The sequence below is a fragment of the Equus asinus genome, chromosome 16 (genome assembly GCF_041296235.1).
Source record: "Equus asinus isolate D_3611 breed Donkey chromosome 16, EquAss-T2T_v2, whole genome shotgun sequence".
In the NCBI taxonomy this organism is placed as follows: Eukaryota; Metazoa; Chordata; class Mammalia; order Perissodactyla; family Equidae; genus Equus; species Equus asinus.
This window is the reverse complement of record NC_091805.1, coordinates 34,335,966-34,350,812: the sequence shown is the minus strand read 5'-3', so window position 1 is coordinate 34,350,812 and position 14,847 is coordinate 34,335,966. Positions and strand designations below refer to the sequence as shown.

General features: G+C 36.1%; 1 protein-coding gene across 5 annotated transcripts in view; it reads left to right on the top strand.

Moving 5' to 3' along the window:
- The window catches only part of FRRS1 (ferric chelate reductase 1), a 101,167-nt gene that overhangs the window by 47,732 nt on the left and 38,588 nt on the right, over positions 1–14,847 (top strand). The window contains exons 2-4 of one of the 5 annotated variants that reach the window (XM_044749538.2): positions 4,358–4,484; positions 10,618–10,720; positions 13,914–14,109. The exons of 1 other annotated variant lie outside the window; for it this stretch is intronic. In XM_044749538.2, coding sequence (XP_044605473.2) covers positions 13,914–14,109 — 196 coding nt within the window. In that variant the 5' untranslated portion in view covers positions 4,358–4,484; positions 10,618–10,720. Of the gene's footprint in view, positions 1–4,338; positions 4,485–10,617; positions 10,721–13,913; positions 14,110–14,847 lie in introns of those variants that run through there. 3 more of the 5 variants (XM_044749537.2, XM_070486907.1, XM_014851515.3) reach the window with 3 other exon arrangements.

The following is a 14,847-nucleotide window of genomic DNA, read 5'->3' as shown; positions in this document are numbered from 1 at the left end:
CCTCTTTTTGCTTGAGGAAGATGGTCCTTGAGCTAACATGGGTGCCAATCTTCCTCTGCTTTGTATGTGGGACACTGCCACTGGATGGCTTGATGAGCAGTGTGTAGGTCCATGCCTGGGATCTGAACCTGCAAACCCTGGGCCGCCAAAATGAAGTGTGCAAACTTAACCACTCTGTCACGGGGCTCACCCCCTAAAAGTGACTTCTCATTCTGAAAGTCTAGGCTTTTTCTGGCCCATTACGTGTCTTTTCCTGGCCATCAGAAACCTGCCTTCGGAATTTGACATGAGAACTTACAGAATCTATAGTTCTGGTTGTAAGCTCTCATTTTTACCCTTAAGGTAACACAAAGAGAGAGGATAAGTGATTTGTCCAGGATGATTTAGTGCTCTTTTCACTACACTCCTCCGCTTTTTCACAGCCATTTTAAGCCAAACTTCTCTTGAGTTTGTCAACTTGAAGAAGCAGTACTGTTCTTTACTAGAAAGGGGTGGTACTCTAGGTCTTTCCTTCTTGGTATTTATTTTCTTTGAAAGCAAAACACTGCTTCCACTGGGACCCAGAGTCATTTATCTAATCACAGCCTTACACAGTGGATTGATGCATTATTTCTGCTTCCCGCCACAACTTTGGAAATGTGTGGTGGTATTTTTTTGATTATTACTATGAATGCGGAGAGGATGGCTTCTGGCATTTACTAGCTGGGGTCAGGAAGGCTTATACATTCTGCTATGAGCAGGACAGTGTGTCACAACAAAGAAATATTTTACTTGAAAAGAATTAAAAGAAGGCGGTGTCCTATCCCACGGATGAGCTACTCTCTATGTATTTACACTGGAGTAGACTTTTATGAGTTCGCATCATCTCCAAATGGTTTTGCATGAAAGAAATATTATAAAAATAAAAATATTTTTGAAGAGATCAGTTTTCTCTAGATAAGTCAAAACTGGTTCTCAGTGATAATGTTCGTTACTTTTTTCAAGACACAGGGAGTTCTTGCCAGAGGTGTGGTTGAAGTGGCAGATATTCTTCAGGATCAGTCATTGTAAGGAAGTCACATTATGTGAAGTAATTTAAGGAATAGGCTGTGTTTAGGGGAACATAATGTGAAGTGATCTTGAACTGGTGGGTAAGAAAAAATATGAAGAAGAATGTTGCTACCACTAATGTAATGCCGAGAATGGCTTTGTGTTGTCAAAGAACATGTAAAATGTGAATTTAGTGAGCAGAGTTTGGTCAGAAATCTACGGATGATTTTGGAACAATTTCTTTTTATTTATAGCACTGGGAAGATGGGGCATTTCATTTGCAAGGCCACCATTAAAACTTCCTTTTGGTTTTTTGCTTTGAACTATCATTTATTAAATATTTATTTTTGTGCCAGGCACTATGCCTTACAGATATTATTTCATTTGACTCTCTGTCTATGGAATCTGGATATTTATTCATTTACTAATAAGTTGTGAGTAAGTGAAGATTTTCTGAGCAGGAGAATTACACGATGTAAATTATACTTTAGAAAGATTAACATGATAGAGTGTATAATGGCTAATTAGATGGATGAGAAACTGGAGGCACTTAGTAGATAGTAACTATAATCCAGTAGAGAAGTGTTGATGCAGAATAACCAATAATCATTTTATAAATAACAGAGATAAGGTGAGGTTTACTTGAGCCAAGGTGAGGATTATAATCTGGGAAGGGAAGTTGCACAAAGGAGGAAAGCCTTCCAGAGAAGCATGGTTTTCAGTACAGTCTTATACCTTTTTAGAACAAAGGACATACGTTAAACACACCCAGGATAAATTTTCGTCAAAGTTTCAAAGAGGTATTTAGTTGCAAATTATCAGGTCAACATGACCCTGTTGTTGGGAAAGAGACTAAGTGTGTTACTGATAGGGTGCAGGAGGGGAAGTATGTCTTCTTATCTTGAGAGCGCATTCTTTACTTCAATGGTTAAAGCAGAGGTACAATGTGTGTTTGACAGGCTCTAAGTCAGGCTTCTTTAGTTCAAGCCAAAGCAGTTTTTGAACCCAAATAGTTACCCCCTATACCTCAATATGTGAAAATCTCTTGTCACATGCGTTATATGATATCACAACAGATTGAATACAGAAATAGATATGAGAATCAGGCTGTCTTATATTGACAGACACTAAAGAAAATTGGAAAAATTTAAACAATGTTACTCTTCTCACCAAGTTCTTATTTTTGAAAACAATCATAAAAACAACAGTGAAATATATTATGTTTACATGTAATGAGTTTATTATTGTCATTTAAAGTGAATTTGTGAAGAAGTATTTAAATATTTCTCAGTTTTAATTTTTAAAACAATAGATATTGATAGATATCATCCACATAAACAAACATCACTTTGGGATTCCCAATAAATTTTAAGAGTTGTAAAGAGGTCCTGAAACCCAAAAGTTTGAGAACTGCTGATTCAGAGGCATGACAGTGGGATTCAGGAGGGCAGAGCCAACTTCTTAGAGCCCAAGCTCCACTGAACATTTTAATAAATTTGGTTTCCTCTGTGACAGCTGACAAGCAGCTGATGAAGAGCCTGGGAGAGGTGAACTTCTGGGAGAAAGCGATAAGGGGAATTATAGCTGCGGACTTTAAGGGAAATGATAGGCCTAGGAAGGGTGGTGGAGGGGAGCAGAATCTGCCATCCCCAAATGTGTCTCTTTGGTTTCACTATTTTTTAAGAACAAGACTCAGGCAGAAACTTTGACTTTCCTCTAACCGCCTAAAAGAATTTAAGATAGAAGGCCTATTCCAGGGAGGAGCTATCAGCATAGAAAACTATAGTATAATATGAACTGTTTGTGGTAGATGGGGAAGAGTTTAGCCCTCCCAGTGTCGCATTGTCTTTGCTAGGATGGCAAACATTTGTTTACCAAACATTTGCTTTTCCTTCTTCAAGTGAGTTGCCTTACTCCCCTTTGAAGTCCCAAATCGCTACCCCCAACATCCTCTTTTGTCTTTCGCTGAAGATGGTATTTAATGTGGTGGCTTTGGCCATTTTGGTGAGTTACTCAGTTTTCCTGGGTTCTCTCAGGTATACATGTTATTAAGCTTGATTTTCTCCTGTTGTTCTGTCTCATGTCAATTTAATTTTTAGACCCATCAGAAGAACCTAGAAGGATAGAGGGAAATTTCTCTCCCTCTACAGTGGTTTTAGATAGAGCTCACCCTCACCATTCAGTTCTTTCCACTATGCCATACTGCTTCCTAAGAGTTCTCTAGGATGAAAGATTATGATAATATATTCTAAGAATTGTTCATTTTATTGGCTTTTTATCATGCTTTTGGCATGCAAAGTATTCACTGGGGACTATTCCTGGAAAGCTAGCTATGTCACCACCTGAGGCTTTATATAGAAGGACTGAAGATCAACTGATTTAGTTTAAATCTATTCACGTTCCAAGCAGCTTTAGATGGAAACCCTGGGTCATCTTTATTTAAAGCCTCTCTCTAAAATCCTGTAGAGAGGGGCTTCTGTTAATTGATTGGTTCTTATGGAGAAAGATTAAAGTGATGGCGTTTTCCCCCCTCTTTTCTCTCCTTCTCACGTGGTTTAGAGAATTTACTAGTGTTGATTGTCAACCACTGATCACAGTCATGTGTGACCATTTATTTTCCAGTCTGCACGTTAGTCATAGACTGGAGTGTGTAGTATTTTCAGACATATCTTTTCCTAGCCCTAAAAATTTTCTTTTGCAAAGGAATCTTGTGGAAACAAAGATTAAAGGCTCAAAAAGAAACAAAAGCAAATAAAATTCCTAAATATTAGAGTAGCTTTTGCAAAATAAAATAATCTTTTTGCATTATGTCATTCACTTTCAAAGATTTCAGTTCTATGCAATTTGGTTCTTTTATACCTTTCGTAGTTAATTGAAACAGTTTGCTATTTACTGTTATTCTGTAGATAGGGTTGCCAGGTAAAATACAGGACATCCAGGGTATATTTCAATTTCAGAAAAACAATGAATCAGTGTTTGGTATAAGTATGCCCCAAATATTGCATAAGACAATACTTACACTGAGGAATGATTGGTTGTTTATATGAAATTCGAATTTAACTGGGCATCCTATATTTTAATTTGCTAAATTTGGCAACCTTACCTAAGCACAATACATTCTTTTGTCTTTACTTTGCATTATATAGAACAGGATTAGGATTGTATTTTCAAATGGTTTTGTAGTTAAAGACAAAAATCTAATTTTCTCCGTGAAACAATTATTAGTTGTAAAAACTAATTCTGTAAAGTCTGTAACTAGTTCTGTAAAACAGAGCTCTTAATTCTCAGAAATGGAGTGCTAAAACTAGTACTGGTCTTGCAAATCAAGTTTTACAGCTTAGCCTGTGAAACCTTCCCTTCTGGTTACTGGGTAAACTGGCTCCACCCAGCTGCTGAAATGTGATAACAAGTTGCAACAAAGCCAGAAGTTGGCTAGGCTGCCTTCGCTTCTCAAGGTAAGTGTCTCTGTTTTCTTTATGTCGGAGCTCTTAGCAAAACCTTTAAAAATTGATCCAGCTAGGGGACAGTACTGAGTGCATGCGCCTGTGGTGACCCGCGGCAGGCAGCGACGCGGGATGGATGCTTTACGAACAAACTGTCTTCTGGAGCTTGTGTTGAGCTAATGAGTGTTCGCTAACGAGTGAGGTTAATAACATGTCCTGTGACTTTGACTAATGAGCTTTAATCCCAAGAAAGGGGTGATTATAAGTAGAGACGTGTTTGGGATCCTGAAAAGTATCAACTTTATTCGTGCATGAGCGTTCCTTTCTTTCTTTCTTTTTTTAATTTTAAACTGTGGGAACTCCCTTTTATAAATTTAAAGCTAATGGCATAAATCCCTATATGAAGGTTACCTACAGCTTTGCTTGTTTTTTAAAGTATTTTTAGTCTACAAATCTTGGCTCTCCCTACTCCTTCTCATGGTGTGCCTTTAGAATTTCACCAAGGCTCTGGGGTGACTAGGTGTTACCTCTGCCCTTAGTTTCTTTGCATTTGTCGGTGCTTTCCTAGGGACAAAGGAAATTTTTTAATTTGTAAATGCGTTATCAGGAATATTTCTTTCCAAAGCTAAACTTTCCAGTTCAGATATTTTCTTTTTCCTCTGAATTAAAAAAAAAAAACTAGAAAGATGCGAATGTTGTACTTGGATAGTGCAAAGGCGGGAGGCTAAAATTTGATCTATTGGTTTATTGAAAGCAATAGCTAGACTTTTTAAAGGATGGTTTTGTTTAAAGTGATGAGTTCTACTAAGTCTTTTAATAAGCCAATATGTTGCTTGTTTTGCTGTGCTGTACCTTCTGTTTCATACCTGTCCATTTCCGTAATATTGGGTTCTCTGGAAATCACATTGCAAGTGATGTTTTCAATGTTGTCGGCTAGTTAGGGTCAAAGGAGATGAATGAGTAGGACACTTTTGCTGCCTCCAGGAGTTTGCCATAAGACAAGTCACCAGTTGTGGCAGAAAAATGTGATAAATTTTTTTATTAACGAAAACCAAAGCTTATGGAGTTTTCAACAAGAGAACGGTTACATCAAGTTGGTGGAATTAGGTATGACTCCAAGGAAAGAAGTTGATTTTAAATGGAAGCTCTGGTTTATGGTGGGCACTGTGCTAGATGTTTCATAGATGTTATTTTGTTTAATCTTCACAAGAACACTCAACACTGGTAACTTCAACACTGAAGTTAGAAAACTAAGGCCTGATGGGGTTAAATAATTTACCCAAAGTCACCAAGGTGGTGCCTGCTGGTTGAAACCCAAGTCTATGTGATTTCAAAGTCCATATTGTTCACTGTCGCGTAGGACAGAGTAGTTGATGGCATTTTAAATGGACCTTGAAAGAGGGGTAGAGGTTTTATTTATTAAAACAAAACAAATGAAAACAGTAAAAGTAACATAAAATGTTTGAAAATAGAAAAAAGGAAAAAACTCTAACCACTTTACAATTAATGTATTTCTGTACAGTCTTTACATATGCATATTTTGTAGTGTTTTTCAAATTATAAAACACTACATGCTTTTAAAAGAGTGTGTACAATGCAAAGAGGAGTAAAGAGAGGAAGTCCATTCCTCTTCCCATGCTGAAAACCGCCCCCAAGGGGTAACCACTGCTGAGAACCGTTAAAGCTTGGCATGGTTTGTTTTTTTTTTCTTTTATCTTCCCTTTTAAGTAAAAGATATTTTGGTCCACTACATATCATTTTAGGGTTTGCTTGTTTTCATTCCTCAGTGGGGCAGGAGCGTGTTTCCACTTAAGTACATGTAGATTCATGTCTTAGGATTTTTGTGAAATGAGTTAAAACTTGCAAAGCACTTAAACAATGCCTTTCTCCAAGAAAGTACTGTGTAATGATTAGTTGTTATATTTGTCATTGTCTACTCTATTTCATTCTTTTAAATAGATACACAGTGTTCTTTAGTTTGGATATAGCGTAGTTATTTTTGTGATGACCTATATTGTCTTAAATTTTTTTTTTTGGTGAGGAAGATTGGCCCTGAGCTAACATCTGTTGCCAAACCTCCTCTTTTTGCTTGAGGAAGATTGTTACTGAGCTAACATCTGTGCCAGTCTTCCTCTACTTTTTTGTATGTGGGATGCCACCACAATGTGGCTTGATGTGTGGTGTGTAGGTCCATACCCGGAATCCAAACCCCTGAACCCTGGGCTACTGAAGAACTTAACCACTATGCTACTGGGCCAGCCCCATAAATTGTCTTAAATTTTTGCGATTACAAGTAATCTTTGCATAATTGTGTGGGTTTTTCTGTAGGATGAAGTCCTTGAAGTCAAATTATTAGGTCAGAGATTAAACATATTTTAATTTAGTAGGATACTGTCAAATTTCCTCCAAAAATATTGACAGTTTACACTCTTCACTGACTGTGTATGAGTCTGTGCATTTCTCCACATCCTTACTTCTATTGGATATAATCAGTCTTTGGCATTTTAGGTGAAATGATATGTAATGCACCTTTTTTTTACATAGTTTAAGCATAGTATACAGGGATTTTCATATCTTAGTATTTTCCATTTAATATATATCTCTTTTTATGTCGGTAGGAATTTGATGGGTGAAGTAATGGAGGTTCCAGTTAGAAGGCAGAACATGGGTGGAAAGAAAGAGTAGTGCTTATTCCAGGAATAAGTACAAATGGTACATTGTCCCTAGAGTGTGGTGGGAAAATCTCTGAAATTAAGTTGTGCTGAATAGTACAAAACATTAAATGTCTACTGCTTTTGTCTTTAATTTAATAATTCCTGGGCAGCTGTTGAAGATTTTGGGGGAGAGGAGTGATATGGTGAGAATCGTGCTTTAGGAAAATGATCTTGTGGTGTTGTGTAGGACAGATTAGAATGGAGACAGAAACAGAGAGACCATTGGAGAGTGTTTCATTAATTTGGGTGACAGATAATGAAGGCTTTGTGCTCAGAGGTGATGGCAGAATGGAAAATAGTAGACAGATGTAATAGAGGGAATGGAAAGTAGAAGGGAGATGCAAAAGGGAGAAATAGGAGTGTGGAAGGGTGGAGGTGGAATCTGCAGACCTTGTGTGGAAACTGGGTCCAAAGGTGTGTTTGGAGTCAAATCTTGAGAATTCAGTCCTTCAAGCTTGCTAACTAGAAATGTTTTGACAGGCCGTCATCAGAATAGGAAAATCACATGTGAGAGCTAGTCTGGAGGAAAAGATGATGAATTTCATTTCAGACAAATTGAGCTTATTGTCATCCAAATGGAAATCTATACGCAGTTGGAAATTTGAGTCAAAGCATTGTGGAGATGTGGGGTGGGGGTAATTGAAAGATTTTGGAAACATCTATGAAGCATGGAAGTCATGAGCCTGCAGAGAAATGTGGGGGCCAAAGGAAAAAGTCTTGGGGATGGATATCATCCTGTAAGGGGCATGAAAAGGAGTCAGATTTAATTATTATAATAGTTTTTACAATGACTATTTCTAGTATTTAACCTTGGATCTAGTTACACTGTCCTTCACTGCCCCCAAAAGTCCATTCTCACTTTTTCCTTTCTGCCTCTGGTTCTTTTATTGCTCCTATTCAAATGGTGGTTATTCCAAATCCCTTTTCCTCTCTCATGCCTTATTTACTTAGCATGTCAGCCTTAAGGATCTCCTCTGAAGCTGTGGGTGGCTTAGCGGTTAAAACCTCAGAAACTAGACCAGAGACTCTATTTTTTACCACTCATTTGCTGTGACTTTGGCAGGTGTCTTAATCAGTGCCCTATTTTACGTATTGGGGACAATAACACTGCCTCCCTACCCCCCAGGTTGTTTTGAGGAATGGGTGCTAAATCCTTGACGTAGTGCTTCATATGTTGTAAGCCCTTAGTAATTGTTAGCTCTTGTATTATTATTTTCTCCCATACCTCTAAATTTCTATAATGCAATGCATTTTTTCCCTGTCTGTCCCTGTGTAATCTTAAGCAGTAGTTTTTTCACAACCTCTGTGAGCTTCAGTTTCTGTACAACAAAAAAACCTTTGTGTATTTCTTCCAATGATTAGAGTTCATCCAGGAAAAGCACCTACTGAGATGACTGGACTAGAACAGGCATTCAATAAATAGTACCATAATTTAACTGAAAAATTAATGGTATTTGTTCTTGTTTCATTGATTAGTTTTGTGTCTTTGGAGAAGGGGCCATTCCAGTTAGCATCTTGTGTTTTGAGGACAAGATTATTGTGAGGGCCATGTGGAATGATCCAGATGAAAGCTTTATAACATGTAATAAGATACTTGCTTCCAATCATTTTTCCAGAGAATGAATAAAGAAGATGGAAAACTTACTTGCTAATCACACTGTGATTAGGGCAATCAGGATTAGATTGTGGAGTTCCCAATTACTTTTCTTCAGTGGCTTTTCTCTACCTTTCCCTTTGTTTTTTCTTGTTTTCACTTAAAATCTAAACTCTTTTTTCAGAATTCTTTTCAACCATCGTAAGTTGTCAGACCTGACAGATCCCAAATTGGTATTGAATGTGCTATTTTTTTATGCTCTTTGTTTTCTAGAACCTTCTCTGAAAATGTCATAACTCCTATTGTTAATTTAAAAAATCATTTTTCTCTGTGCTTCCCACTGTGAAAATGGAGTCTGAAACATTTTTATCTGAGGAAATGGAAATACTTGACCTATTTTTCAATTTCCCTATAATTTGAGATTCAGTTATAAAAGTCAATTTAATTCTTGATGTGGAAGTTTTCTATGAAGTTCAAGTTAAATTACTAGAAAGAAGGGGAACAAATTTTCTGAAATATTTCAGAAAACTTGAACAAATTAAATACAGATGAAAGAAATATATGAAAATCTCAGTTGTCTAACCACAGCAGTGTTCAGAAGAAATTAGCATATACTGGCAAAATGGAAAGTTAATAGTGATAATAAATAATTCCAATTGCCATTTATTGGCAACTTAGTGTTTTCAGGCATTGATCTAGTTGTTTTTACATCCATTCTTTTAGGAGCTTTAGTTCTATGAAAGAAATCTCAACATTGCTTCTCAGACTCATAGAGTGGACTCAACATTCTAAATTAGGGAAGCTAATTTAGATTTTAACTTTGTCACAATACGCCCCCACTCAAATTGTTCATTGTGAAATTTGATCCTTTTGTAAGGATTACATCAGAAGTAATATCTACAAGGTTCTCACCAAATGTTTGTTTCTTTTTCTTTTTCTCCAGGCTATGTCCCCTTTCTTTCCCCTTCTATAGTAAAACTGTAATCCTCTTCTTTCTTTTTGTCAAAGAAATTTCATTGCTTTTTCTATATATCTCTTGTGCTTAGTCTTAACTTTTCTGACCTTGTCAATCTCCTCATCCCCCTGTGGTTCTGCCTAGTTTTCTACAGCTCTTTCTGCCTAACTCTGCCGCTGTATAGGTGAACACCCATTTCTACCTCTAACCTAGTCCCTGTAGGTTTTTGCTCACAGGCTTGCCATGTTTGCTCCAGATCCTAGATGAAATGCTGATCTTACAAATGTGCTGTGTCCCAGAATTAATTTCTAATTCAGCTTAGAATTTCAATTCCATTTTCCAATAGAAGTAACATTATAAACGGTGGTTCTGTTTTTAGGCCAAAAGCCTAGAAGCAAAAGCATGTTTAATTCATAAATTAATTGAAATATTTTATACTTGTAGCAAAGTAAATGAAAATAATGCCATTGTAATTCTAGCAATAAAATAAAATGAAAACAATATGAGTAAGAGGTAGTTATTTACCTTAAACATCATTTGTGGAATGTAGTTGATGGAAATTCTGAAAGGAGCATTCAAGTGCTTTAGTGATTGCAGTGTTTTTATATTTTGGGTAATTAAAGGTCGCTGTGAGAACGCTAATTCATTATCCATATTTATAGTTTTCCTTTAGGTTCACAAAAGAGAGAATAAGACATTTTCCATTGGATAAATCCATCTCCTATATTCAAAATCCTATGGCTTGTCTTGTTTCTTTCTTCTTTAGTTCTGAAAACTATCGTTTTTTACTGAAATCCTTGATACTCCTAATTTAGAAGTCAATTCAAGGCTGAAACTTAATGGTCTATATATGCCGTAAAAGTAATGTCTTTCAAACTGCAGGTGAAGATCCATTGGTAAGCTTAGAAATAATTCAGATGGATGTAACCAGCATGAAAAACAGGAAGGAATAGAAAATACATGAGTTTATCAGATATGGCTAAAGGTAAATAGTGTCTCTTGAAATGTTTGTTGCATCATAATGTAAAAATATTTCTTATTTTGGGTGTGGTGAAAAATAAACTCACTGCAGATAGCGAAGAAATGTCCTTTCTCAAATTATTTAGATATTTTATAGCAAACTCTTTGGTTGAGCTTTTGCTTTTTTTGTGGCTCTTTCTTCATAATTAAGAAAACCTTGTTACCTCTTACCTCTGCATCAAATAAGACACAAATGTGTGATTGTACTCATATCTTAGGTGATATAGAGTGGGTGTTATTGGGCTGAGTTCCAACATTTTTTTGTGTGCGTGTTAACTTTTGAACTCCTTTGATGCCTTAATTTAAAATGAGTGACTAACAAGAGCTGGAGCTTGAATGCACTATAACTAGACTTGATTAGTTATTTACTCGCTTAGTCATCTGACATGGCTTCAAAAGATGTGCTTTCCTCCATTTTTTTCTTTTTCGTACAATGTTTTTTGAGTCGTGCAATAAAAAGACATTTAGCGACCAATTTATTTAAACAGTTCTTAACGCATATTCCTTTTTCTAATGACTTTCTTACATCTAAATATTTTTCAGTTGGATTCTTGTCATTTTATCTGAATTTTATCTTGTAATAAATATAGTGTCTTATGTTTATCATATATCACTTGCCTTTGTGGTTTACAATAACAAAAATAACTACACATTCATCCAAGTACAAGAATGTGGTATTTAAATAATAAAGAATACATTTGTTTTGAAGTTTTATCTTGTGTGAGATGTGCGTAGGACATGGTATAAGAAGTCATTATATTTTTTTACTAAATGCCTGCCTTTCAGGCAAAGAAAACTATATAAATCTCATCAGGTTTGTGAATATTTCAGTTAAAGAATCGGGGTAACCTCTTTTAATCTTTTAAACCAATATGTCTTTCTTTGCCCTAGGATGACAGAACGCAAATTATGGTATTTTTTGTTTTATTCTCAATATTGTACCCATGGTAGAATGTGAATATTAAAAACTTTAAAAAATCATACAAAATTGGTGGGAATTTTTCCGGTGCTTGTAGGATGACCTCATAATGTAATGGCTCATTATGCACATTATGTAATTTTAACTTAAATGTTTTCATGAATAACTCTTTATTCTCCTTCAGATCTATGAAATCTGTTGGCATAGTTTTGCTAATGAATTAATGCATTAGTTTGAAAAAAGGCTGTTCCTTAAATCATTAACTGGAAAACCGTCATTAGCCATTGCAATGAAAATAGAACTTCACTTGAATGGTCGGCATCTAATGAAGGACAAAGAAATTGCTGTTGTCTACTTCCCTCTCTGACCTCATTTATTGTATTTTCCTACTGAATGACAGGTTGTAGTGACTTAGTTACTTCTTTTTCCCATTTTATACTTCTTGCTCTAGTAATTCCCAATGTGCTTTTCCACTTTACTTTCCGAAAATCATAATGTTAGTGATGAAGGTGACCCTGAATTTATTTTGGTTCACCTGCTATATTTTGCAAATGAAGAAACAGAGACAGAGATTAAGTGACTGGATTGACATTAGTCAGCTACTTAGTGCATAGCAGAGACTGGAAATCAAGTCTTGTTTCCACTTTCACCTGACAGGAAGTTAATCCCAATGAAATATTTGTTAAACTTGAACTAACTCTTCCCCATACTATCCTTTAGGTGGCACATTATTGCATTTAATCTTCATAATAACTTGGCCAAGTTCATATGGTTAAAATTATGACCTTGATCCTCTCCAGTAAATCTTGCCTGGTCCCAAAAGCAGGTCTACCCCTCATATAAAGACCTGGAAGCCATGTTTGAGTAGAAAAGTCTCCTACTGCTCCACTCTTTAGAAGTTATTTTCTTAAATATTTTTTCCCATAGTAATTAACCATTTTCAAAGGTATGCTTTAGCTATGAGTCTCCAGAGAAGTCTTGTGCTTCTCTTATGCTATAGATTTTTTTTAGAAGCTCTTGATTGGTTCGTTTGTTCCTCTTACTCATCCTTGCATGGGAAAATTCTACCTAGCTTTGATGTTTGATAACAAATAGGGGTATATAGTACTGTTGGACCCTGTACTATCTAGTTGGTAGCTACTGCTGTAAAGGGGCAGGACTCGTTAAAGTGTGTAGTCCCCAGAACAGTTTCATATGTCTAGCAGGAATTCCTGTAGTTTAGCTCTGGTCCAATATGGGGTTTGTAATTTACATAACTATAAAAGGACAATTTGTTCTAGTGATTCTGAGGGTGCTTTTATTTTATCTATGACCAGATCTATGATATAGAAAACTCCATTTCTATGGAGAATGAACTGCTTCTTGGGCTGTTCCCATCTGCAGCCTGTCCACAGTGTTGACTTTATTTATTGCCATGTAGCATGTCCCTGGCCATCTACCTCTAGCCTTGTTGTGTGCTGTGATTTGCAGGTTCTGAATATATGCTTGAAGTGAAGTGGTTGATGTAGGCTAGAGGCGGGTGGAACTGATGTAAAGTAGCTGGTTTTCTATTAGGCAGATAGTAACAGGCAGATAAACTGGTTGAGGGATGAAAAATTGCTTGGGCTGATGAATTTGTTTCTTAATTCAGAAGTATCTGGATTATAGGTAATAGCAACATTGTCTCTTGTAGTTGGTTGCCTGTTATCCTCAGTTTTCAGTATTGCAAATTAAATTTCCCGTCCTGTCACCATGACTAGTTTAATGGGAAGTGGGGAGAAGGCATATCGGAGGTTTATTCAGGTGATGATATTGAAGTCCAGAAGAAACATTTCTTCTTTGGTCTTTAAGCTTTCTAGAATGAAGCAGAGTAAAACCTTTTGCTGTTACTGGACTAGTTCATTATTTCCCAATCATGCTAATGATAGCTAACCTTTATTATCTTCTTTGTCAGACTTTAGGCTGTATCTTGCTTTTATTAAAACAACTTTGAAAGGAGGGTCTTAGTTTCCTCATTTTTCAGGTAAGAAAGTGGAGGGTTAAGTGATTTGGTTAAAGTCTCACAATTGGTAATTAGTAGAGCTGAGATTCAAATCCAGGTCAAACTTCATATATCACATTCTTCTTTTTATGTATTTTTGAGATAGGGGTAGCTGATTATTGAAAGCTAGTAGTTATCTAGAATTACTGTCCTGTGGTATGAAAGCTTTTATATTTTAAATACAGATGAAAATAATGTGTTTTTAATCTTCTTTTTGAGATGGCAGTTCCTGGATTTACTCTTGGTGCCCTCATACTTCTGTTGCACATTAGTTCTGTGGCTAATTATCCCAATGGAAAAGTAACAAAGTCATGTTATGGAATGATTCCTGAACATGGCCATACCCCACAATCTGATCCTGTTCACCATATTTCAGTGAGTCAGATGACATTCAGGCCAGGAGATCAGCTTAAAGGTACCGTGCTGGGATTAACTATTTGCATTTTGAGTTTCCCTCTTTTACTGTACGTTGAATCTTTATTGCTGTTGGATTTATACATTCATTTAAATCTGTTCACCTATTTTCATAAGATACCATCATCTTGTACTTCTCATTTTGTGTTTAACTGCTACAGATGACAATGTTACTTACGTAGTATGTCTACTCCCCATTAAGAATAGGTTCTAAAATATGTTTTTATCGTTGTTTAATGTATCTTCATTAACAGTACTATTAACTCAATAGAAGAGCAAGATAAAGTTTATTTTATCTAGTTTAGGATATAATAAACCCTTTTCTTTTTGATATAGTGTGATCTTGTGTTTCCCTGATTCTTTTGGCAAAATGTAGGCTGACTGTTAAAGGTGTATCTATTACAGTATTTTACAAACCATATTCTGCAACCCTAGACGTGCAAAATATTAATAGATACTCTCTAACAAAAACAATGTATGGAAAAATGTTTGCAACACTTTGTGTTCTGTATAATATACTTCTTAGAGTTTCATACTGCACAGTAGGATGTTAAAGGCCCTGAGAGGTTTGCAGTAAAGAAAGAAATATTTACTTTCATCCTGCATTATTCAAACTAATTTGGCCCCATGGACCACCCCCTGATCATCACTTGTCATTTTTTCCCTGTGGAAAGGCTATTAACGTCTCATGAAATGAATGTCCTATAGAACACAGTTTAGAACTTCTTTGTTTGTTGGA